Source organism: Odocoileus virginianus, chromosome 6, assembly GCF_023699985.2.
Source record: "Odocoileus virginianus isolate 20LAN1187 ecotype Illinois chromosome 6, Ovbor_1.2, whole genome shotgun sequence".
NCBI lineage: Eukaryota > Metazoa > Chordata > Mammalia > Artiodactyla > Cervidae > Odocoileus > Odocoileus virginianus.
The window spans coordinates 3493624-3519548 of record NC_069679.1 but is presented as its reverse complement, the minus strand read 5'-3'; the positions used below and the strand labels follow the sequence as shown (position 1 = coordinate 3519548).

Sequence of the window (25925 nt, the reverse complement as noted above, 5' to 3'; positions counted from 1 at the left end):
AGAGAGACAAAGAGGAGGTCAAAGTAATACCAAATGAGAAAAACTCAATCCTCCATTGCTGACTTTGAGACAGAGGAGGAAAACCTTGAGCCAAGGAAGCCTAGTGCCTCTAGAAGCTGGAAATGGCCAAGAAGCAGTCTTCCTCTGTTGTCTCAGAAAGGGGATGAAGCCGTGATTTACAGCACCTTGATTTAGCCCCGTGACTGTTGCTTCAGACTTCTAAACTGTAGAACTCTAAGATGATACTGAAACGTTGTTGCTGAACCATGAAAGACATGGGGATTCTTGGCCTCTGGAGGAGAAGAGTTCAATCCCGGGCCAGAGATGAGGCTTGATCGCTCAGAGCTTTTGTGTAATAGAGTTTTATTAAAGTATAAAGGAGATAGAGAAAGCTTCTGACATAGATATCAGAAGGGGGATGGAGAGTGCCCCCTCACTAGTGTTAGCAATGGAGTTATATACTTTTAATTAGTTATTACAGTGAATCAATAGTGTGTCTGGAGGTTGTAAAGACCTTACTAGACTCACTCCCATAATTTGCATTTTAAGATTACAGGATTAGCCAGAAAGTTTTTTCCAGAGATTGTCCTCAGGCAGGATACATTATTGTTATATAATCCTAAGGAATGTAGAGGGAAAAAAATGTGTGTCCCTTCTTCCTCCTTGAGAATTCCAGACCCTGCTCTCCTTGGGGACCCCTAGACTTCTTATCAACCTGCCTAGGAATTGACTCTCTCAATACATTTGTGTTGTTTAAGTGGGTAAATTTGTAGTAATTTGTTATTGAAGCCATAGAAACCTAATAAATCATGTATTAACATTTTTATATATAACTGGATTTGATTTACTAAAATTTTATTGAGGATTTTTGCATGTCTGTTCACTGTAATTTTCTTTTTTTGTAACATCTTTGGCTATGGAATCAGAGTAATGTTGGCCCCAAAGAATGAGTTAGGAAGTTTCAGCTTCTGTTTTCTGGAAGAGCTATTTTAATTTTTATTTTTGTGTTCATTCCTGCTCTTTTTCATTCTTCTGTGCTTCTAGTGTAGAATGGCCTCCTTTAAGTCCAAGTGTGTTCATATGTAGTCCATGCAATTATCTAACCACTTTGCTATGTATTCTATGTCTGCATGTTTTCATGTGAAATACATGCTATTCTATTATCAGTTGCCTTTTTTCCCTTATGTTACATTTAGAGTTATTTTAGAAAAATTAGGTGTGCAAGTATAATATGTACGAATTCCACTACAGGGCAGTCAAAGGACCATGACAAAAATATTTGTTATAAAAAGGGGGTGTTAGGCTTGAAAGACTTGAGAACCATAATATAGAAGCTTCCCCTGCCCTATTTCAGAACTTTCCCGTTGTTATAGTTGTTATCAGGTATAAAGGGAAATCTGTGAATGAACCCACAGGCAGGTAACATATTACCATATCCACAATGAAAACAAAACAACCACAACAGTGAAAACATGTTCATGTTCTATCTCACCTGCAAAGTAATTTAACACAACTATTGTACCCATCCAACACAGGGCGTCCAGCCATAATGCTCATATATATGCATGGTAATTGCAGGTGTCAATCCACAAAGATAGAAGTGCAAAAAGTATAACTGGCTCACCCCCACTGCCTGCAACCCTCACCAAATAACTAAGCTTAGTGCTGTCAGAGTCCCAACTCTGCTTAGAGGAATCCTGTTTGCAGTCCATTCAGATCATCTCAGTTAATCCAAGGTGCCTCTGTCTCATGTCTGCCTCCCCACCAGGAGCCAAAATATTGCAGCTGAGGGGAGCTTGTGGACCACAGTCACCGTCCTGCTCACTGTCTGCAGAAACCTCCAGACTCCTCTCTGGTCTTTGAGCATCATCCCTAGATTATGCTGCAGCCTCCTTGCCTGCAGACTCGGGCCCTCTCTTGCTGCGCATGTGCTTTTCTCGGGAGCAAAAGGAAACCGTACATCAGTGGGGCTGCAGTCTCTTCCACACTGTGATCCGAGGGCCTCCGAGCCCCCGGCCACTGCCACCTGTGACCTCACTGGGCACGGGGAAATGCAGGGAACCTTGCTTTCCTGTCCCATGCCACCAGGCTCCCCTGGGCCAGGAAAGACAGGCTGTTTCCGCTTGCTCTCGGATGCCCACGTCGCCCATTCTCTCTACCCTGTGATGCAGGCCGGGAGCCCAGAGTGCCTTCTTAACGTCACAGCCACGTCCTCTGGCTCTGCTTTCGTTCCTCTCTCCTCCCCTCACTGGCTCTGAATGATCTTGGAAGTTAAACCGAGTAGCCCATCCATCTGCTGACTCCTTCCCCGAGGCCATTCCCCGAATGCCCTGCTCACTTCCTGGGTGAAGGAAGTCACAGGACAACTGGAATTACTAGGAATGAGAGAAACCTGATAGACTGTCTCAAAACACTTTTCCAGTAGGGCCATAAGGCTTGTGAAGCACTCTGCTCTGGCATCATTTTCTCTCTTCCAACTTCAGGCTTAACTCTTTGCCAGGATTGTAGAAGTCTGTGTGTGCCTGCTGTTGTGACCTAAAGATGACCTGTGGAGGTGGTCACCTCCTTTTTCTAGGTCTGAACTGCCCTTAACTATCTCACAGGCCTCTGACTGTCTCAGTGCTGTAAGGTTATCATTTTAATGTTTTTAATTACTGTGTGAGGCTTCTTTCAGTGGTGTCCCTAAAATACATCAATGTGGATCACCTAACCTTGTGAACACAGGAAAAGTTTTTAGTTTTAAAACTAAAAGTCACATTTTTTTCTTTTAAAATTCATATTTGTTTCTCTTCCTTCCCTCATTCTTAGGCCGCCAACTCTCCCTACAGAGACCATCTCCAGCAGCCTGCACCATCCTAATTTGCAGATTCTAGCCTCCTGGGAAATTAGGAAGCCAGCCATCATACATGTTATTAGAAATGTGGCTGAGACTAAATGGGCCCTGAGTTAGGATCTGATTGCAGGAACTTGGTGGTGCCTGTGGGACATTTATTTGGATTTGTTTGGTCTTTTTAATTTTAATCCTAGGAGATGTTGCATTTCCCAGGTGCCGGACCTCTTTCTCTCAACATCCTTTTGTCTCCTGCTAAAACGCTTCCACTTCACCCCTTGCCTGTCATTGAGCACAGAGACCCAGGCTGCCCGCCATGCGTTCTCTTCTCCTCCAGCTTCCTTCTCTCCCAAGAGCTAGCCCTGTCTTCACCTGCTTGAGATGGCCAGTGTCACCAGATTTCTTCTCATTGTCACTGCACATCCCAGTCAATAAGGGTGCTGCCCACCTCCCATGAGCAGGAGGACCCGGAGTCCGAGAACTCTGAGTGTGTCTGTCTCTGCCTTTGGATCAGGTGTCATCTGAAGATCTGAAAGGAGTCTTCTTCTTGTACCTGTCTGAAAGTATGTTCGTCATTTGAAATTCCTTAAACAGACTTCTTAATATTTAGGTACATTGAAGGATTCTTTTGTTTCTGCCATTAAATGTTTCACTCTTCTGTTTTTCTTTCTCCTTCTTATGTTTTATTAAGATGTAATTGACATCCAGCATTGTATAAGGTGTATGGCATAATGATTTGACTTATATACATCATTAAATGATTAGCACAATAAATTTAGTGAACGCCCATCATCACCTAGGTACAAAATTTTTAAAAAGAAATATATTTTTTCCCTGTGATGAGAAATCTTAGGATTTACTCTTCTGTTCTTCAGAGAGGATCATTAGCGTTGGTCCGTCCTTGTGCTCAATCACGTCTGACTTTGTGACCTCATGGACCGTAACCCACCAGGCTCTTCTGTCCATGGGGTTTCCCAGGCAAGAACACTGGAGTGGGTTGCCATTTCCTCCTCCAGGGGATCCTCCTGATGCAGGGATCGAACCCACATCTCCTGTGTCTCCTGCATTGCAGGAGTTCTCATGACTTTTTTTTTTTGGTCTCTCCCGCTCTAATTAGCCAATCATGTGTCACTGAGATCCTTTAGCAGTTAGGAAACTTCAGAGAAGAGCTCTGGGAAAACAAAACTGCCTGTGCACAAAGCTTATTGGTTTTTCCGAGTAACCCTAAAAGCAAATCTTACTACTTGTGAAGTAGCGATTCAATAAAAATCAGTTTGTTTCTGCTTCGGTGTTAAATTCAGAATACTTAACTTGTGTTGTGTATTTGGAAATGTAAAGAGAAATTAGTAGTTGATGCTTACCCAGATAGAAAATGTGAGCTATCATTCTCTCTAAAACATCGTAGGCCTTAATTCTGTATTTCTCACATACAAGTAGTTATGACACTTGTTATTTTGCAACCACAGTTTTACTTTTTTCTACCTCTTAATGATATTTTCACTTCTCTCTTGCTTTCTTTAAATTTGCTGGACTCTGAAGTGCTTCTCTGATATTTTTTTATCTATCACTTCTTGATTGACATTAGTGACAGATAAACAAACTAGTAAAAAAAAAAAAATTATCTGGCTACCTAAAGGGATTTCAAGTCTGATAGGGATTTCAAGTCTGATTTCAAGTCTGATACTCACAGATAATTTGTGAGTAAACTATGAAACTCCATCAAGATTCCAAAACATTTTAGTTTGCCCTAAAATTCATAACTTTATTAATATAAAAAAAATCAAGCATTCTTTCAAGATCAAACTGCAGGAAAAACAAGGAGAGCTTTAGCTGCAAGAAAGGACTGAATAAACATTGGGTACTTTTCTTGGCCCTAAATATTCCAAACACAGGGCTTCTGTGCTACTTGTTAGGGGATCCAGAATGTGGAGATCAAAGCTAGTGTTACCCCTGCCTTCTAAGTGAGAGTGACTCATAACATCTTGTACTTACAACTTTCATTTAAGGATCTCCAAGATCTGTGACTACCTATGATTTAAATTTCAGAGAAAAGTTTAGATATTTGCCTACCAATATGCAATAAATTAGGATGCTGTTTTTCAGTTCCCAGTTCCATTTTAACTTTTGAGACCAAATGTTTTCAATCTTTCAACAGATTTTTGAGACTTTTCATCCTTAAGTTTTAAAAGAGGAGATAAAATCCCATTGGTATCTCATCATTATAAGCAAGGATATTAGCCCTGTAAAAATGAGGAAATCTTTGACTACAACTGTGTGTAATTTTTTTTTTCTTCTTAATCCCCGTTCATTCCCGATTTTGCCCTTTTCTTGCATCCATCTTCCTTTATCTTCAGCTCTTTTGGTGGCTGTCTCAGTTATTTGGGGGCTGGCTGCCAATTCCATTCCTCCAGAGTCCCCCTGATGCTAGTTTGGCAGGAACACTCTCCTTTGTTGATTCTTTTAATCAAGATGTAAAGTCTGATTATGTCTGGCTAGGAATTGGGGGTCAGCGCATGGATCTACCCTGAATGCTGCAAACCATTTGAAACTCCTACAAATATTCAGATGAGCATCTGCATCAAGATTCCTTTTCTGAAATTTAATTTTAATAACAATTCTAATTAAATTGGTACCTTAAATTTGTACCTCTATGACCACTGTACCTCTCTCTTTGATGATTGATGTACTCTCTTTGGGGCTTTCTAGGTGGTGCAGTGATAAAGAATCCACTTCCCAATGCAAGAGACTTAGATGTGGGTTTGATCCCTGGGTTGGGAATATCCCTGGTGGAGGAAATGGCAACCCACTCCAGTATTCTTGCCTGGGAAATCCCATGGACAGAGGAGCCTGGTGGGCTACAGTCCACGGGGTCACAAAAAGTCACACATGACTGAGCATGCACGCTCTTTTTAAATTCATGAAAACTGAAAGGAGTCGTAACGACAAAACCCCTCACAACTCATTGTATTTTTATGACTCTTAAGAAATTACATACGGAGAAGAGAATGCTCCCTGGAAGGGTCTATGCTTGGAAGACTTTCTTCCTACAAAAGCTGGTTATAATACCTAACTCTCGCATCTGTTTAATAAACACCCAGCTAGGAGCCTGTGTTGCTGTGCATACTTTGATGATCCCCATCAATGAAAATAGCTAACGTGTATCAAGCACTACTTCTGTGCCAGATTCTGTGTTAAAGTCGGTATTGTTGTTATCTTCACTTTTCAAATGGGGGAAGTTAGACCCAGAACCAGAGTGATTTGCCCAAAGTCACAACACTCAACTCTTTCCCTTGAGTATGCTTCTGCAAAATTAGAAATGTGGCCATAGAAATGATAGGGAGAAATAATATTAGTCATAAAACAGCTAGACATCTTTGTGTTTATATATAGTTATTGTTCAGCTCAAGTTTTCCTTATGTTCTAGCAACAGAGTATTCTTAAAAGCATGGTTCGCTTAGTCTTTAATTAAGAAGCTCGATGCAGAACGCGTCCCATCTAGCGTGTAATTGAATCAGGCCCCCGAGTCTCATGCGCCTCATGTCTGGGCTCCCCTGTTTCAGATGGTGGCCGGCGGTGCCCTGTCATTCTGCTTCCAGCTCCTCCACAACGCCCAGTCACCCACTGCTTACTTCCAATGTGAGATCTCTCTTTTTCTACCCATTCCATGTAAAAGGACCTTGTCTGTGTTATTTACTTCCATTTCCCCAAAGCTGGAGTGGTCCCTGGGCCATGAAATCCAGAAAGAATTGTTGAAGGGGGTGAATGAGGGCTCTTCTCCAGGCCAGGACCGTGCTTCCTCAAATGCTGTCCAACAGGCCCCTTTGATTTCAGTGTAACTGATCGGGTGCCAGATTGGACAAACAATTCCGGTATTTGTGGGTTGGATGTGCTTAAATCCTCGTGGGGTTCCAGGAGCTCCTCTTGCCAATATCCTGTAAAATAAGCGGCCTCTGTGTGCAGGATAGCTTCCTAAAAGTCAAGGTCATGGGGCGACTGGATGAAGGCTCAGAAAACTTCTCTGTGGTAATCAGAGAACTTTTAGTGTCTTCAGGCTCCATTTCTGAGGGCCTTTCTTCCATTCACTTATTTGTCCCCTCTCCCCATCCTCAAATCCTGCAGCCCTCCTCTCTGGCAGGCCTTGTGTGAGGTCCTGGGAATGCAAACAAGAATGAGACATTATTCTTGTCCTAGAGAGCCAGAGTTCTCTCAGACGATAAACCATGAATGATTGATTAACCCCAGGCAGAGATAAGTGTGATAGAGAAGTAGAATGAACATGCAGGAGGACAGTGGAGAGACAGACTGTCTGGGGGAGTAAGGAAGAAAGCAGCAAGGTGACATTGAAGTCAGGCAGGAAGGACAGCGAGGGCATTTTAGGCCAAGGAACCCACATGGACCCACAGAAAGTCAGCGTGCTCAATCCCAACATCAGAAGCAGGTTCCCTGTGGCTGAAACAGGGGGCGCGCTTTGTGGAGATGGGCAGGAGCCATGACCCAGAAGTAGTGTGGAGCCACGTGCGAAGGATTCTAGGTGTTGGATGGAAGTTTGAGCTTTTTGCCGATTGAGAAGCGATTAGAGGTCTTGAAACACACACGTGGCCTGATTGGTTTGGGGCATTGTCATGCCTCTGATGATAATGTGAAATGTTCCATATGTTACCCCAAGAGTCCAGGTGAGGGCAGTGCCAAACCCTGGAGGAAGGGGGAGGTGGATTGGAGTCCATTTTCAAGGTCAACTTGGCAGAAATGAATGTGTTGGATGTAGAGCAGGAGGGAAAGAGAAGAACATCAGATGGTAAATTGAATGTCTGGGTAGATATGCTCTCCAGAAGCTTTTACCAGGAGAAGATTGAATTTACCCAGTCCTTTAGATCCAGTCTCCAAACTTTTCGGCACCAGGGACTCGTTTCCTGGAAGACAATCTTTTCATGGACCGGAGGGGTGGGTAGGGGGATGGTTTCAGATGATTCAAGTGCGTTACATTTATTTCTATTATTACATCAGCTCCATCTCGGATCATCAGGCATTAGATCCCAGAGGTTGGGGACCCTTGGTTAAAACATAGATTAGCTCTCCAGTTTGCAGTCTAAAATAATCAACCAGAGTACAGGTCCTTTTATGGGACAAAGAGGCTTCTAGATCTTTGAAATCCTGTTGTCTGCTCACGAGTCGCACGCCAGTGGGTGGCCCTGTGAGAGGGAAGTCCAGGCCCTGGTGCAAGGAGCCCGGTGCAAGGAGCCCTCCTTGCTTTTTGATCCAGGATCCCCAAGTCAGAGTGAGGGGCTGCCTTGGGTTAGCCAAGGTTGAAAGGTCCCAGCAAGATGGAAATATACACTGACGGTTCAGAGCAGCCTTCCTTCCACAGCCAAGTCACAGCATTGCACTGCGTGGGGAGGAGTCCTCGAGACCAATGTTGTTGTCATGGTTCCGTCTTAATTTTTATCAGCTGGATGCGAATTAGGCTTCATTGTCATATGCTTAATGCATTTGCTCAGATCTTTGGCTAACCAATGTTTTTCCATGACTTTTTGACAGCTATTTTTGTTCAATAATGAATAATAAAGTGAGATTTACCATCTGTAGATGACAACATTTGTTTTATTTTGACATTTCTTTGCTAGACGGCAATGATTTTATAATTAGGTTTTTCTTCTGCCAAAAACATTGTTGAGAAAACGTTTTCCCTGAAAAAAAAAAAAAAAGTTTCATAGCTTCCTATGCTAGTTGGAGTCATCTTATTTTGATTTGGAAGTTTTTCCTAAGTCAGTTGGGAAATGAAACAAGAAAAATCTCTCTTGAAAATTAATTCTTAACAAGAACAAAGATTAACTGTTGCCCAAAAGAAAATGAGAAAATGAAAAGGATCGTGTTTGAAATGGTAGTGGTTCCATCAATGTCCTTTTGAATTTTAATTTATGTCAGACTTAAGTGAACAATATTGGAAACCCCCTTCACTACCTTCTTTCAAGTGAGCTGACTTTATTCTTGTTGTTACTTTGATCACTTTTATGTCTAACTCTTTGAAATACCTGTGAAACTGTACTAGATCTGGTGGACAGTACCCCATTTCTCAAAGGCCTAAGTCTGTGAATTTTTTGCTGAGAAGTGGCGACTATTGGCCAATGCCTCCTGGCCAGGTCCCTCGCAAAGCTGAATGGCTCTCTTCATGCCGTGGATTCTGCAGTTGGCTTTGTGACTGGGGAGCCCAAGAGAATGAGTTGCAGGTGTGTCGATTAACAGCGCTTTCTCCCTGGGGTGCTCTCAGAAAAATGATGGAGGAAGCCACGTCGATAACAGATAATAGACTCCCTCTTCATTGCTAATGGGAAAAACATCACAGACGCTAACGGCAAAAACAGCCACACTCACTGCATCAGCGCCTCCCAAATAAGATGTGGAAACACCTTCCAGCTCCTACAGTAGCAGCGGAGGCCAAATTCTCTTTACAGCCCAGAGTATTTTCCTTCCTGAGTCATACCTCAAGGCTGCTCCTAAAATCAGATTCCAGACCCAGCCTACCCTATCTCCATCACCTCTACTCTTATTTCTGTCATCGTCATCACCCAGCATTTTTGCTTTGAGCTCTAACAAATAGGTAGAATTGAAAGAGACATTACCTAATGTTTCAAAGGAGTATACATCTATCAAAAATGGACACAGCAGGCGCCTCCTACAACACTGAGCCAGTATCATGCAGCGGTCTCCAGCCTTTCTGGCACCAGGGATTGGTTTTGTGAAAGACAATTTTTCCACAAACCAAGTCCAGGGGATGATTTGGGCATGATTCAAGCACGTTACATTTATTGTGCACTTCATTTCTGTTATTACTGCATCAGCTCCACCTCAGATCATTAGGCATTAAATCCGAGATGCTGGGGCCCCTGATTTATAGCAATCCAGAGAGCAGAGGGAAATGAGTGCTGTCGTAGACATTCTTGACTTCATAGGTAGACTATATACATTTCTCCAGTGTATTTTTGTATCACATGAGTAGCACCTTCTTTTAAGTTCTGATGTATTGATTGTTGGTGACTAATAGTGAAGAATAAGGAGCATGGAGGAATTCCCTTTAACTAAAGATGGTGCCCCTTGTTTTGAACATGTAGGGTCTCAGATCAGTTCAGTCACTCAGTCGTGTCTGACTCTTTGTGACCCCATGAACTTCAGCACACCAAGGTTCCCTGTCCATCACCAACTCCCGTAGCTTGCTCAAAGTCATGTCAGTTGAGTCAGTGATGCCATTCAACCATCTCATCCTCTGTCATTCCCTTCTCCTCCCACCTTCCATCTTTCCCATCATCAGGATCTTTTCCAATGAGTCAATTCTTCACATCACATGACCAAAGTATTGGAGTTTCAGCTTCAGCATCAGTCCTTTCAATGAATATTCAGGACTGATTTCCTTTAGGATGGACTGGTTGGATCTCCTTGCAGTCCAAGGGACTCTCAAGAGTCTTCTCCAACACCACAGTTCAAAAGCATCAATTCTTTGCCTCTCAGCTTTCTTTATAGTCCAGTTCTCACATCCATACATGATTACTGGAAAAACCATAGCTTTGACTAGACAGACCTTTGTTGGCAACGTAATGTCTCTGCTTTTTAATATGCTGTCTAGGTTGGTCATAGCTCTTCTTCCAAGGAGCAAGCGTCTTTTAATTTCATGGCTGCAGTCACCATCTACAGTGATTTTGGAGCCTCCCAAAATAAAGTCTGTCACTGTTTCCATTGTTTCCCCATCTATTTGCCATGAAGTGGTGGGACCAGATGCCATGATCTTAGTTTTCTGAATGTTGAGTTTTAAGCCAACTTTTTCACTCTCCTCTTTCACTTTCATCAACAGGCTCTTTAGTTCTTCTTCGCTTTCTGTCATAAGTGTGGTGTCATCTGCGTATCTGAGGTTAATGATATTTCTCCCATCAATCTTGATTCCAGCTTTTGCTTCATCCAGCCTGGCATTTCACATGATGTACTCTGCATATAAGTTAAGTAAGCAGAGTGACGATATACAGCCTTGATGTACTCCTTTCCCGATTTAGAACCAATCTGTTGTTCTATGTCCAGTTCTAACTGTTGCTTCTTGACCTGCATACATATTTCTCAGGAGTCAGGTAAGGTGGTCTGGTATTCCCATCTCTTTAAGAATTTTCCAGCTTATTGTGATCCACACAGTCAAAGGCTCATGTGAAATAGAATGTGTATTTAATAAAGCGGCCTGGATGACCATTTGTTTTGTCAGGAAGAGATGTGAGGTTTCAGAAAAGGTTCTTGGAAGTCTGATAGCCAATGATGAGATTGACTGTCACCCACTCACGTGTTAAAGAACTGTTCCCTTCATCTAATATGGCTCAAGACTCTTCCCTCTCCCCTTCTTGAGGCCCAGAGAAGAAGCAAAGGCCTGTTGTGTCGAGGGCTTGGTCAGAAGCCCCCTGAGAGTAGAGCCTTGAATTTCCTACCCGCCAGCGACAGGGACACCTCTGGTGGAGTTACTGTCTCCTTGAAGCAGCTCTCCTGCTATGTCACAGGGATTGTGCGCACATGGTTGAGATGGACTCTGTTTATTATATTTTTCTCAGGGAAGTGGAACTTAACGTCCCTAAAAAACCCACTCCACTCCAGGGACATCAGGAGCAGGGCGCTCGGGGGCAGGAAGTGACTGGGAGTCACACAGACTTTGAATCCTAACTTTGCCAGTTAATGGCTGTTTGGCTTTTTCAGATCTCTCTCTCCCCCTTCCTCTCTCTCTCTCTCTGTTTCATGACAAAAGAGTTATACTACTAGACTATCTGTATTGTTATAAATATTGTTGTTGTTCAGTCGCTCAGTCATGTCTGACTCTTTGCGACCCCATGGACTGCAGCATGCCAGGCCTCCCTGTCCATCACCAACTCCCGGAGTTTACCCAAACTCATGTCCATTGAGTCGGTTGTGCCATCCAACCATCTCATCCTCTGTCTTTCCCTTCTCTTCCTGCCTTCAATCTTTCCCAGCATCAGGGTCTTTTCTAATGTAAGGTCCTGATGCTGGAAAATATATGTAATTTCTAATATAAATATTAGCTCCCATTTATTGAGCACTTAGATTGTGCCAGGTCCCTAGCCAGGCAACTGTCATAAATGATGTGACTTAATTCTTACCATAATATATGAATGAGGTAGGAATTATTGTCTCTACATTAAAGGTGAGGAAACTTTGGCAGTGTATTGCCCTGGGTCACACAGCTAGTGAGTTGCTGGCATCAGGCTTCAATTCCAGGTCTATCAGACTCCAGATTCTGTGATAATGTGAAATTAAAGCAGTGCCTAGTGCAGAGTGGGTGCTTAACAAAGGCTGGTTCTCTTTCCTTCCATGAGAATCCTTTGGCTGTGGTAGAGCTTGATTTCTGTGTTAGATTTCTTTATACGTGCATGCTTAGTCACTCAGTCGTGTCCAGCTCGGCAACCTATTGTTCTGTAGCCTGGCAGGCTCTTCTGTCCGTGGGATTTTTCAGGCAAGAATCCTGGAGTGGCTTGCCATTTCCTTCTCCAAGATTTCTTTATATATTTGTTCTATAGAGCAGATCTGTCATATTGCCCGTGCCACCGCCCCCCGCCCCCCCGGCCCCGTGGTTCATTTGGACATAGTGGCTTTTAGGAAAACAGTTAATTGGGGTATAATATACATGCAAATATATGGGCTTCCCCAGTGGCTCAGATGGTTAAAGAATGTGAGAGACCCAAGTTTGACCCCTGGGTTGGGAAGATCCCCTGGAGGAGGGTATCTTCAGTATTCTGTCTTGGGGAATTCCATGGTCAGAGAAGCCTGGCGGGCTACCATCCATGGAATCACAAAGTAAGACATGACTGAGCAACTTTCACTTCACTTCACTTTTACATGTAAATAAGTGTTATTTAAAATGTCTCTGAAATCACCTGAGCGTGCGGGTACTTTGGGAGATAATATGATTCTACAACCTCAGTGTATAGAAATATGATGTTTATTTTCTACAGCCTAACTCAGTTTCTGAGTCTGAGCCCCACCCAACTGGTCAGATATTGAGGTCACCCTTGTAACTTCTCCGGCTCCCCCAATGTCCTCCGTTCCCTCAGTTGTCTTGGAAGAGAAACCTTCTTTTCCCTAGCACACATCTTACAATGCAGCTTTGTCCTGCCGTCTTGTCAAGAATTTTTCTTGCAATTATTTTTTCCACCCAACTTTTCTATGTGCCGAGATATTTAGCCCACTGGCAAAGTTTTCAACTTTCACACTTAAGCAAGAGTTCAAATCGCCAGGGAGTCAAATGTTAATTCCATGACCAGTTTAAATGTTAGAAAAATTTTCCAGAAAGAAAATAAAAACGTTCCCTCTCCCCACTCACTAGGAGCTTTAGGTTTCTAAGTGAAGCTTACTCAGAGGTGTCTTTTTGTGTATCAGGGGGTGCTTCCTGATGGTGGCTCACACAGAAAAGAATCTGTCTGCAATGTGGGAGACCCGGTTCAATCCCTGGATCGGGAAGATTCCCCTGGAGGAGGGAGGTCATTCTGGTATTCTTGCCTTTAGAATTCCATGGACCGAGGAGCCTGGTGGCTACAATCCATGGGATCACAAAGAGTTGAACAGGACTGATCAACTAACACTTTGACTTTCCTTTTCTGCCTACCTGGGCTCAGTCTCCTGTGTTACACAAACTTGCACGCGTGCATCTGAATCTTAATCAGTGCTCAGCAGAGCCCAAGCAGTTCCCCTCAGAGGCCTGCCTTGTTCTTCAGTGGCTTTCTGCATGGGGGATTTCGTGGTCTCCCATCAGACGTGTCCCGGGCTGCCCCGGGGTCGTGTCTGTCAGTGGAGGGTGGTGTTGGGCGGGAGGAGGGTCGTTGGTGCAGAAGACGGGAAAGAGGAACTCCCCTTTTGCGTTCTGAAGCACCGTTTAATAACAGCACACATGCAAGGCTTTCTTCCACGTGTCTGGTCGTTAAGCTTGTCCTCACGCCGCGACCTGACTGTGTTTCAGACAACGGCGGACAGACCTTGGCGGGGGGCAACAACTGGCCGCTTCGAGGAAGAAAGTGGAGCCTGTGGGAGGGCGGCGTGCGAGCCGTGGGCTTCGTGGCCAGCCCCTTGCTGAAGCGGAAGGGCGTGAAGACGCGGGAGCTCATCCATGTTTCTGACTGGCTGCCCACCTTGGTGAAGCTGGCCGGGGGCAGGACAGCTGGCACCAAGCCTCTGGATGGCTTCGATGTGTGGACTACCATCAGGTACGGCCCCTCTTCCTCTTCCCCTCTGAGGCCGGGAGCTCCAGAAACATCTGGACTGGACTGAGAAGGATTGCTTTCATGTGAAAATGATAGTATAGCTTGCAAACAAAAGATTTTTTAAAAAAGAAATGCCTTTACAAATACATACATATACATATATATGTATAATATGAGGAGCAAGATCGTCCTCAGTGGCTGACCCTCTACGAGAGGTCTTTGTAGAAGAAGCCACGCTAACAAATTGGATAGGGTACTGTTTGCTTCCTGCAGAGGGTCAGAAGACCTGTTCTCTTGCCTGCTAGGAGAATGGAAGACCAAGGAAGGGAGGGAAGATCTGGAAATAGCCTCATCTTCTAAAGTTTAGATTTTACCCTTAGATATAAATGATTTGAAATTAAATATTTAATTGAGCTAGAGGATGACCATTTGAATGAATTTATTATTTTTCCTCTTGTTTTTTTGTTCAGAACCATTTTTCTCAGCTTGAAATGGGCCAGATATTTATCCATATTTTCTTCTAAGTGTTGTGGTCTGAGTCTCTTCCATGTAATTCTTGGACTATTGTGACATGATTTTATGTGTTCCATGAGGTCAATATCTAAATCAGAGGAATGGAGTTTTTTTCCCTCAGGTTTTTGAATCACAGACCTCTTTGAGACTCTGAAAACAGAGATTACAAAAAAATGTACCTAAGCATATGCACAAAAGCTTAGATAGAATTTACTTTTATGGTATTAGATATTGATTACATATTCTTTGCTGTGTACACATAGAAAATATAACATTCTTTGAAAGCCTCTGCCTCTCACTCATTTTTAATATAAAAATTAATACTCGCTTTATGATAAAAAGGAAATAAAAATTTCCAAGCAAAACAAAACTTGAACTTCAGCTTACTGCCAGCTTTCACTGTGAAGGCTATTGGAGTTTGACTCATAGAAGCAGGAGAAAGTTTTGAATCATTTTGCTATGACAACATATGGGTCAGCCTTTATACCCAATCAGTTTTGATTTTTTTGTTTTGTTTTGTGGCTAAAATGTCATAAACCATGGCTTGTAAAAGCACGTAATAGCCAATGGAATCAAAGCTCTGTGGCATACTTGGCCAAATGAGGCTTGAGTTGAGAAACAGTTGAATTTATTTTGAGTGATTTCCTCTGTCCCAAGAGTCACAGAAGTTTTGATCTTTAGTAAAGTCCCAGTCATTGATGTTCATCCATATCACCAAATTTTGGACTATCCATCCACATTTCACATTTCAGTGGAATTCCACATTTCAGTCTTAAGATTAGCTTGGTCAGAAGTAACTTTTAGGACTTTGGCATATATTTGCTTCTGCTTGCAGAGGAACTGGAAGAAGTTTGGCCACCCTTAAATGCATATTTCAAAAGGTCTTTCCTTAGTATCAGAGGAGAACTTCTAGTGGCCCATCCTAAAGAGAACAAGAGCTCTGCATCCTCCAGCAATGGACGCAGTGTTGACTGCAGGGCTGTAACCAGAATGTTGTCACCAACAGTATTGTCCCAGTGTGTGAAACCATGAGAGAGTGGTTTTCCTTTTCTATCTGGAAAAAATAAAATTTCTGCCCAGTATCTAATCAAGCATCTCAAGATTTTCCTCTGGAAATTCAGTAAGTGTCTGTTTCATAAGTGAAGAGCTGCTTTCATCCTGTTCCCATTTATGGATGAAAGAACCTGAAAAACAATGATTCAGCCCCCACTGTCCCGATAAAATGGATGCTTCTCACAACATTAGGCAAGCGTTTATTCAGTACCAGTGGTAGAGCATTTGGCACCCACGCCTGCCAAGGCAGAAAGCATCCAGTCTCACTGACGTCGGGAGCATCTCTTCCAAAGCAGTAAAAACAAATGGACAGCCAAATGTCAGAGACACTCAGTCTGTGCCCAGAGTTCTGGAACTTTTTTCAGTAAGATATTTACTTGGAAATACCATTTTCAAGATGATGATAGTTTTTGAAAATTTCAAAAGGATCTGATGAAAGAGGAATGCCAGTAATGGCAGTAACAGAGTCGGGTGTCTGAAAACATCCCGAGTTTCCCTAGTGCCATAATTATCAATTCCTCTCAAGCCTGCTTCAAAATACTAAATTTTAGAAGAAATTGCCGTTTTGGAGTGGGTGACATTCTTTGTAATAGGAGTTCCTTGACTTCTATTTTTCATCTGTTTCAAGATACAGTGCCTGTTTGTCAATTGTAGGGGACATCACCTCTCCAAGTTCTTTCTGATTCTGTATGGTTTCTCTGCTTTTCATCTTAATAAGCCGCCTATAATTTGTTTCAAGTCCTTTCAAAGGATTTTTGAACTTATTTTATGTTTCATTAAACTTATATAAACATAAGCAGAGCCCCTAATCATAATAGAAGGAATGTTGTTCCTTTCTGATCAATGGGAAACTGATCTAGATGGCATATCTTTCCAACCCAGGTTCGATCCTGGGTTCAATCCCACACTGCAGGCGGATTCTTTACCATCTGAGCCACAAGGGAAGCCCTTTTATTATTATAAGGATGGTGACAATCAAATATTATCTGATAATGTGAAATATCTTAAAAACTTACTATGAAACTATAAAGACTTTCCCCACCTCATGGATTCAATTTTAAGAGAAATGTTGAAGGAAAGATAAGTCACTTTTCATCCCATTTTCACAGATACCATGAGGCCTAAAGCAGTTGTAATACTTTATGAGCCAAAGTTTAAGAACCTCTACTAAAATCATGCTTTATTTAAAACATTAAGACAACTCAGACTGATTTTTGAGTAGTTATTACTGAATAATAATTTCATTGTTATTATTATTGAATATTTCCTTTTTTACTTATTTGTAGTACCACTTTATGTTCTTATTAGTGCTATGATCTGTCTGGATGCCATCTGTTTTAATCCACTGACTTATCTGTTCTTGTGTTAGCACCTGACTGTTGTAATCTGTAATCTGCTATTAATATAACTTCTAGGGTATATTTATATACCCCTCCCCATTATATTTCCTTTACAAAATTTCCTTGACAAGTCTCACGTTTCCCTGGTGGTCCAGTGGTTAAGACTCCACACTGCCAATGCAAGGGGCACAGGTTTGATCCCTGGTCAGTAAAGTAAGATCTCACGTGACCCGCGGCAAAATAATTTAAAAATAAATTGAGATGAGTCAAGGGCTCCTTAGGTACATGAATATATATCTCGTAGGGATTATTAAGTGGTGTTTTTAAAAAAGCAGGATTTTAAAATATATCTTATAATACAATGATGCATGAATGGGTAATGATTATGTAGTGTAAATTATATAACCTCAATCACAAAAAAAAAAAATGAGATTAACCACAAAAATTAATTTGGGAAGAATGGAGGTATTTGTCTTCTCACCTAAATCTTCTCCCTGCTGATTAATGCTCATTTCTTTTTGTTTGTTTTTTTTGTAATTATTTTTTCTCTATATATTCCCTTTTGGACAGATTCTGTTAGTATGCCTTCAAATTTTGTTTTTTTTTCTTAATTCTTATTCTTCTTTTAAATTCATCCAATATATTATTTTTCTTTTTTGAAATTTTATTTAATTTATTTATTTATTTATTTATTTATTTTTTAAATTTTTATTAGTTGGAGGCTAATTACTTTACATCATTACAGTAGTTTTTGTTATACATTGATATGAATTAGCCATGGTGAAAATTTATTTTTAAATGTGATAAATACACATAACAAAATTTACTATCTTAACCATTTTTAAGTGTACAGTTCAGTAGTGTTACCTGTATTCACATTGTTATATAACTAATCTCCAGAAACTTTTCTATCTTGCCAAACTAAAACTATATATACATTAAACAACAATTTTCTACTTCCCCTTCTCCCCAGCCCCTGGCAGCCACCCTTCTACTTTCTGTCCCTATAAATCTGACTGCTGGAGATACTTCATACAGGTGAAATGCTACAGTATTCGTGGTTTTGTGACTGGCTTGTTTCCTTTAGTTCATTCATATAGCATGTGACCTTCCTTCCTTTTTAAAGGCTGATTAATATCCCACTGGTATATACCACATTTTGATTTTCCATACATCCAGTGTTGGACACTTGTATTTTTTCCCCCTTTGGCGTTTGTGAATAATGCTGCTATGAGCATAGGTGTACAAATATCTCTTTGAGACCCTGCTCTCAATTCTTTGGGTTATACACATAGAAGTGAAATTGCTGCACCGTGTGGTAATTCTATTTCTAATTTTTTGAAGAACTACTGTACTGTTTTCCATAGTAGCAGTACCATTTTATATTCCCAACAGTGTACAAGAGTTCCAGTATCTCTTCATCCTCACCAGCACTGATTCTTTCCTTCCCTTAAAAAAAATTTTCTATGAGCCATTCTGATGGATGTGAAGTGATATCTAATTGTGATTTTGATTTGCATCTCCCTTGTATTTAGTGATATTGAGTATCTTTCATGGGTTTGCAGATCATTTGTATATCTTCTTTGGAGAAATATCTACTTGAGTCCTTCATCCGTTTTTAAATGAGATTTTTGTTGTTGTAACTATTGAGTTGTAGAAGTTCTTTATATATTCTGGATATTATTATATATCCTTGTTATATATATTGTTAGCAGATATTTTCTCCTATTCTGTAGATTGCCTTTTCTTCCTAATGAATATGTCCTTGGATGTATGTCTTTTAAAGGAGTCATGAATTCTGCATATTTAAAATATCTGAATGCAAGTTATTAGCTTAGTATTTTTGAATCTTATATTAATCATCAATACTCTTACAGTCAAATTTGCAATTAAAAATATTCAGAATTTATAATATCACTTATTTGTATTAAAATATAGCTGATTTACAATATTGTGTTAATTTCTGGTGTCAAAGTTATCTATACACATTTTTCAGATTATTTTCAGTTATAGCTTCCATCATACAAATTATTGACTATAGTTCCCTATAGTTCCCTGTGCTCTGTGGTAAATCCTCATTGCTCACCTATTTTATGCAGAGCAATTTGTATCTGTTAATCCTGTACTCCTAATGTACCCTTCATCTCCTCCCTTTCCCTTTGGTCACCATAAATTTGTTTTCTATGTCTGTGAGTCTGCTTCTCTTTTGTATATGGATTCATTTGTATTATTTTTTAGATTCCACATATAAGTAATATAATATTTGTGTTTCTCTGTCTGACTTACTCCACTTAGTGTGATATTCTCTGGGTCCATCTGTATTGCTGCAAAAGGCAGTATTTCATTCTTTTTTATGACTAATATTCCATGGTCTACATCACCACATATTCTTTTTTTTTCATTTATTTTTATTAGTTGGAGGCTAATTACTTTACAATATTGTAGTTGTTTTTGTCATACATTGACATGAATCAGCCATGGATTTACATGTAGTCCCCATCCTGATCCCCCTCCCACCTCCCTCTCCACCTGATTCCTCTGGGTCTTCCCAGTGCACCAGGCCCGAGCACTTGTCTCATGCATCCAGCCTGGGCTGGATACATCACCACATATTCTTAAACCAGTCGTCACTTGGCGGCCACTTAGGTTGTTTCCCTGTCTTGGCTACTGTAACAGTGCTGCTGTAAACACCATATCTTTTTGATTTAGAGTTTCCATCTTTTTAGGATATATGCCCAGGAGTGGGACTGCTGAATCATATGATAACTCTATTTTTAGTTTCTTAGGGAACCTCGATATTATTTTCCACAGTGACTGCAACAACTTATTTTCCCACCAACAGTGTAGAAGGGTTCCTAGAAAAAGGAACCAGCATGTATTTGTAGATTTTTTGATGATGGCCATTCTGACAGATGTGAGGTGATAACCTCGTTGTATTTTGATTTGCACTTCTCTAATAATTAGTGATGCTGAACATTTTTTGATGTGCCTGTTGGCCACCTGTCTTCTTTGGAGAAATGTCTATTTAGTTCTCGTGCATATTTTTTGATTGGGTTATTTGTTTTCTTGATACTGCTTTGTATGAGCTGTTTGTATTTTTTGGATATTAACTCCTCATCAGTTGCATCATGTGCAAATATTTTCTCCCATTTGGTAGATTGTCTTTTCATTTTGTTGATGATTTCCTTTGCTTTTAAGTTTGATTAGTTCCCATGTGTTTATTTTTGCTCTTCTTTCTTTTGCCTTGGAAGACTGATCTAAGAAAATATCCCTACGATTTATGTCTGAGAATGTTTTGCCTCTATCCAGTCTGGTTTTCATCTCACATGTTGCAAGTTTTCACTTTAGAAGTCCAGTTTGGATCTTTTATATCTTTTTTAATCCAACTTTCTAAACATACAGAATATAGTTTTAATAACTATTTTCATGTCCTCTGCTAATTCCAACTGCTATGTCAGTCCTGGGTTGGTAGTGATTAGTCAGTCACCTCATTGTGGGTCTTGTTTCCATGACTTTTAATCTTTGATTCAATGCCAGACATTGTACATTTTACTTTCTTGGATATTTATTTATTGTTATGAATCTTCTTGATTTGTACTGAAATGCAGTTGAGGACACTTGGAGCCTTCAGGATATTGCATTTATGATTTATTAGGCAGGTCCATATCAGTGTCTGGTTGTGGACAACCTGGTCTTCACTGCTGAGTCAAAACCTTCTGAGTAATCTACTGAATGCCCTTGGAATTTAAGTTTTTCCAGTCTGGCAGATGGGAGTAGATATAACTATTTCTAAGCCCGTGTGAATGCGGGGCGCTGGTTCCTTTCATCTTTCAGATAGTTCTTTCCCTAGTTTGGCGTAGCTCTCTCACATACGTCTGATCAGTGCTCAGCTGAATATTTTAAGGGACTTTCTACAAATCCCCAAGCTCCTCTTCCTGTGCCTTTGTCTCCTCTGGCTCTCTATCCTGTCAACTCTAGGGGCTCCCTGGCGCCTCAGCTCTCAAGTCCATGGGGCGATGCCTCAATTTCCCATCCCTGCAGCAGGGCTTGGAACCTTACTATTCTTATGGTAATAATTGAGGCCAGTGAAGGATTCCTGGGTTTCCTGTCACTTAGGGATCACTGTCCTTTGCCTGATACCTCATCTTTTGAAAATTGTTGTTTCATATATTCTGTTTCTCTTTAGGTTGTTTTAGGTAGGAGGGTAGGTCTAGTCTGACTGTTACTCCATCTTGGCTAGAAGCAGAAATACCCAAAGAATATTTTATTATCCTGTGTATTTTCTTCTTTCAAATGCTTTCCAATTCAATCTGGGATCACAGAACCAGCTTTCTGAAACATAATATTGTAAGTCTTATAACTCTCTTCCAGAGTTTTTCTTCTTTATAAACCTTTGTAATCAAATATAGAGAAATTATGTATATTGATCTATAAGTTACTTTTTATATGACAAATATTCCTTAACTTTCACATTCTCAGTTCCTAATTTTAATGCTCTTTTCATTAGTTGGTTAATCCTTTAAAGTAATTTTCATAGAGGTACATAAATGATAAGGTTTTTTTAAAAATCTTCGTATATGGAAGAATATCTTTCTGTTACCTTCAAATATAAGTAGTAATTTGACAAAGAATTCTTATCAAATCTGTTCTCCTTATTACTCTATAGACATTGCTTTATTGTCTTCTGATAAGTACCATTAAGCAAAGTATACCAAGTTTACCTGATAACAGAAGAGCTAAGATTACAATCTTGGTATATCTGACAAGGTGGAATTTATGGCAAAATCATTGTTAAGAATAATGGTGGAAATGGTGCAAATGGTTTCTTCTTTGATCCATGTGTTTAGGCCCATTTATTTTCCAAAATTTCAGATTTTCTCAGTTAGATTATTGATTTCTAGTTTAATCCTATTGTTGTAAGAGGACATACTTTTTATTATTTCAGTCCTTTTAAATTTGAGACTTGCCTCACTTTCTTGGAATCTGTGCCAGGTATCCTCAAAAAGAATGTGTATTTTGTAGTTGTTAGGTATAATATTAGGTTTTTCTTTGTGATCCAACCAGAAAATATTTTACTTCAGTAAATGAGTTTTTATATGTTGCTTTAACTATAATTTTTCTTAGCTCTGTTGTGTTGTTTTATATTATATTTGTTTTTTTATCTTTGATGAGATCAATGTATGGTTTATTCCAGTAGCATCATTATATTAATATATTTATGTAATTCTCTTAGTCACTTTTTAGGTTCTGCTATTTGGTTTGTCAGCTTTAAACGTTATCTTTGACTTCTACTTATTACCTGTAAGAACATCAGCAAGTTATCCAATTCTATCCTTTGTCTTACCTTTCTCTTTCAGTGCTATTTTTAGTTGTATTATTTCTACTTTGTCTGAGCATATAATATTATAATGCTGTTTTTCTACCCTTGTCCACAATTATACTTTTGTCTTAGATCTATAATAATATATTCTGTGCTAACCACTTTTCCATTCCTAAAGTGTTCTCAATTACCTCTTAGTTGCAGGAATTCATATTTTAATAGATTTCTCAGGATTCTTTTAATTTCTCCTTGGTATTGAAACCTTTCCTACAGCCTTGATAATACCAAAACAGTTGAACTGATATAAGGTCCTTGTCTCATATACTTTTTTTCCTTGAGTTTCTTGACAGTGTTACCTTACTGTATACTTGTTTCATATGTCACCATTGATAAATTTCATGTTACCTGGATCTTATTTCATTTGCAAGTGACTTGGTCCTTTTGCCTAGAGGTCTGGAAGGTTTTTGTTATCACTAGTATTATTTAAAGTTGAAGACTTTTACTAGGTATGTCTCAAAGGTGACCAAACTGAGTCTCGTTCCCAGATGTGCAATGGGGTACATTCAGGTCTTTTGTTTCAGAGATTTTGGTGTTGGTCACTCAGTGTGGGGGCCTCTCTTTCTGGGTTTATTTTATCAGATACAGCCTGAGTCCCTTCCCCTCTTGGACCCCTGCATCCTCTTGGGCACAATCCCAGCCTGACTCCTTCCCTAGGTGGGAACCGGCGCTGACTCTCAAAGGCTTAGATGGATATTTCCTCATGTCCATCCAGGTTTAAACATATTCTGTCTCCTGCTTATGTTGTAGGCTTGAGTGTTGGGTAATTTTACTTTCTTTCCTTTTCAGTATGTCTTTTAAGGGAAATGTGTGGAGAGATTCAAATGTAGGTGGCCACCATTATCCTATGGAAATCTAGAAATTAACACGTTCTTTGACCCTTGCTCCAGTGTAAGAAAAATGGCACTGGAAACTGCAAATGAAGTATTATAAAAATGGTTTATGAAGTAAAGACGATAGCGACACCAACCAGTAGCTCTGCATTCAAAGTCTATATATATTTAGTTACATCAGTCACGTGAATATACATCTATATGTGTGTGTGTATACATACATATCACATATATACAAATACATATATACGTATATGTATTTGTGAAGTTGAAGCAAAATGTTTAAGAAGTGATGCATTATTTTTTGATTCCCTGCTTCTCCCTCTCTGACAAAAGAGCTTCTTCTCTGTGTCCATAGTTAGGTGGTGCTCTGAGGGTTGTTTCAGACATTTTCTGTCTGCTTGCATCACATTCGAGGATGCGACCTAGCTGCCTGATTTCTCCTGTGTCCTCCCAGTTGGTCTTGTGTTTGCTGCCTGGAGGGACAGAGAGAGGGAAGAAACCAGTGGTGAGGGAGGAGAGGTGTGCTGGGCCAGCTCTGACGCCAGCTGACGCGAGCTCCCTGCCCACTTTTGTCTAGTGTGACCTCTAAGGCCTAAGTTTTGGGCTTCCCTCATAGAAGGCAATGGCAACCCACTTCAGTGGGTCCAGTGCAGTCCATGGGGTCACTAAGAGTTGGACACGACTGAGCGACTCCACTTTCCCTTTTCACCTTCATGCATTGGAGAAGGAATGGCAACCCACTCCAGTGTTCTTGCCTGGAGAATCCCAGGGACGGGGGAGTCTGGTGGGCTGCTGTCTGTGGGGTCGCTCAGAGTCGGACACGACTGAAGCGACTTAGCAGCAGTAGCAGCATAACTCAGTTGGTAAAGAATCCGCCTGCAATGCAGGAGAACCCGGTTCGATTCCTGGGTCGGGAAGATCCCTGGAGAAGGGATAGGCTCCCCACTCCAGTATTCTGGCCTGGAGAATTCCATGGACTGTATAGTCCAGGGGGTCTCAAAGAGTTGGACACAACCAAGCAACTTTCACTTCACTTTGAGTGAGGCTACGTCTATGGCTAGACGTAGACAAAGTGAATCCATCTTTTTCTGTTTTCTTTGGGACCAGGTTTCGATTCGTCTGTTCGAATCCAAGAATATGTTGTTAATCTCTTCAGCATTGGCACGAGTGAAAATCCCCTCAGGACTTTGGCATCTGGTCTTCTCTTTAGCTTCCAACACTGTTGCCAGCGTTCGTCTTTTTGTAATTCTTCACGGGTATTATAATGGAAATCGGGAAAAAAGAGATATTGGGTTCTGCTGGTTTGCCCTGATACTAACCTGGAAGTCCTACCAATTATTTTTTAATAATGAATAGGAAAAGATTGTAATAAAGGTGTGATTCAGTTATTCTGAATAATATTGTATCTTTTAGGGTAGCCTACTTTAATATTTAATGATTCCTTAATAAAGGTGTACATGAAAAATTTCTCTCATATAAAACTCTACATCAGGTGGATTTAAGTTACATATTTCCTCACCAATTTTAGTCAAAAAGTTTTGATTTCCATGGCTAAACACTTTATTCATGGTAACGTTTGCATGTTAAAATGGCTTTTAAAGGAGCATGGAATTTACACAAACCCAATATCACAGTCACCCACATAACAGAGAAAATATATCCTGGAAGTAATGTCACTAGTGTAATGGTTGAAAATGTGAACTCTGTGGTTAGATATGGTTCAAATCTGGTAATTTCCATTTATTATTTGTGTGATCTTGGGCAAGTTACTTTATGCCTCCAAGCATCAGTTGTGTGTAAAATGTAACATTAGTGATGTCCACTTCATAGGCACTTACATGAGGATGTAGTGAAAGAATATGTATAAAACAGCACAGAGCCTGGAACACAGTATCAATAGCAACTCAATAGCTTTAGGGGAAGATAGTAAGGATGATCATAATTCTTATAGAAAGTGGACAGGATGGAAGTTACTCTGTGGGTGTTTCTTGGATTTTTTTTATCAATAAGTTTTTTTTCAACATTTCATGTCTGGAAATATTGCCATGGCTATTTCTGTTTCAAAAAATTTGAAATTGCCTTCCGGGGTGTGTCTTTTTTACGACAGATGGTCAGCAGCTAGTGGTAAAAGAAGTGTGGAATATCATAGCACTTCATTTATTTATGGGGAATGTTTTACTGCCCCACCCTTCAACTAGTTGGAAAATGAAAGTAAAAAACTGGAAACTCTATAAATGGACAGTACTGTGATCTCAGTGTCTGAAACTGTAGACTTTTAGAAAATATTTATAGCATTTTGGAAACTAGTTACTGATCAGTGTATCCTTGCTCCATTAAAAAAAAAAACTAACCCAGAAAACATGAAAGTTGGGTAAATTAAAATTGAATAATGAAATGGCATCAGAGACAACTATATAGCATTTTATATAATTCTTTAAGAGAAGAAGATGGAGAAAGATTATTAATTCTTTTGTTAATAGAGGCATTTGAAATAAACAGAGATATTTGTTAATGGATCCTTAAAAATAAGCTGAATGAATGGAAATGTAGTATATTTAAAAAGATACTGAGTCCATGTCTACATTTGATGGAGGAGACAACTTAGCATACTGGCTGTGAGTGGGGAATTCAGGAGTTTGCCTGATTTCCAACCCCAATTCTGCCACCTGCCCAAACACATGATCTGGTAAGTCACTCAACTGCTCTGTGCCAAGGTTGTGTCTGTCATAATGTAGAAGATTAAGTGAG

At 40.3% G+C, this 25925-nt stretch overlaps 1 protein-coding gene across 1 annotated transcript in view; it reads left to right on the top strand.

Moving 5' to 3' along the window:
- Positions 1 to 25925, top strand: part of ARSB (arylsulfatase B) — a 161440-nt gene that overhangs the window by 64030 nt on the left and 71485 nt on the right. The window contains exon 5 of the mRNA XM_070468597.1: positions 13818 to 14061. Within this exon, the coding sequence (XP_070324698.1) occupies positions 13818 to 14061 (244 nt within the window). The remainder of the gene's footprint in view (positions 1 to 13817; positions 14062 to 25925) is intronic.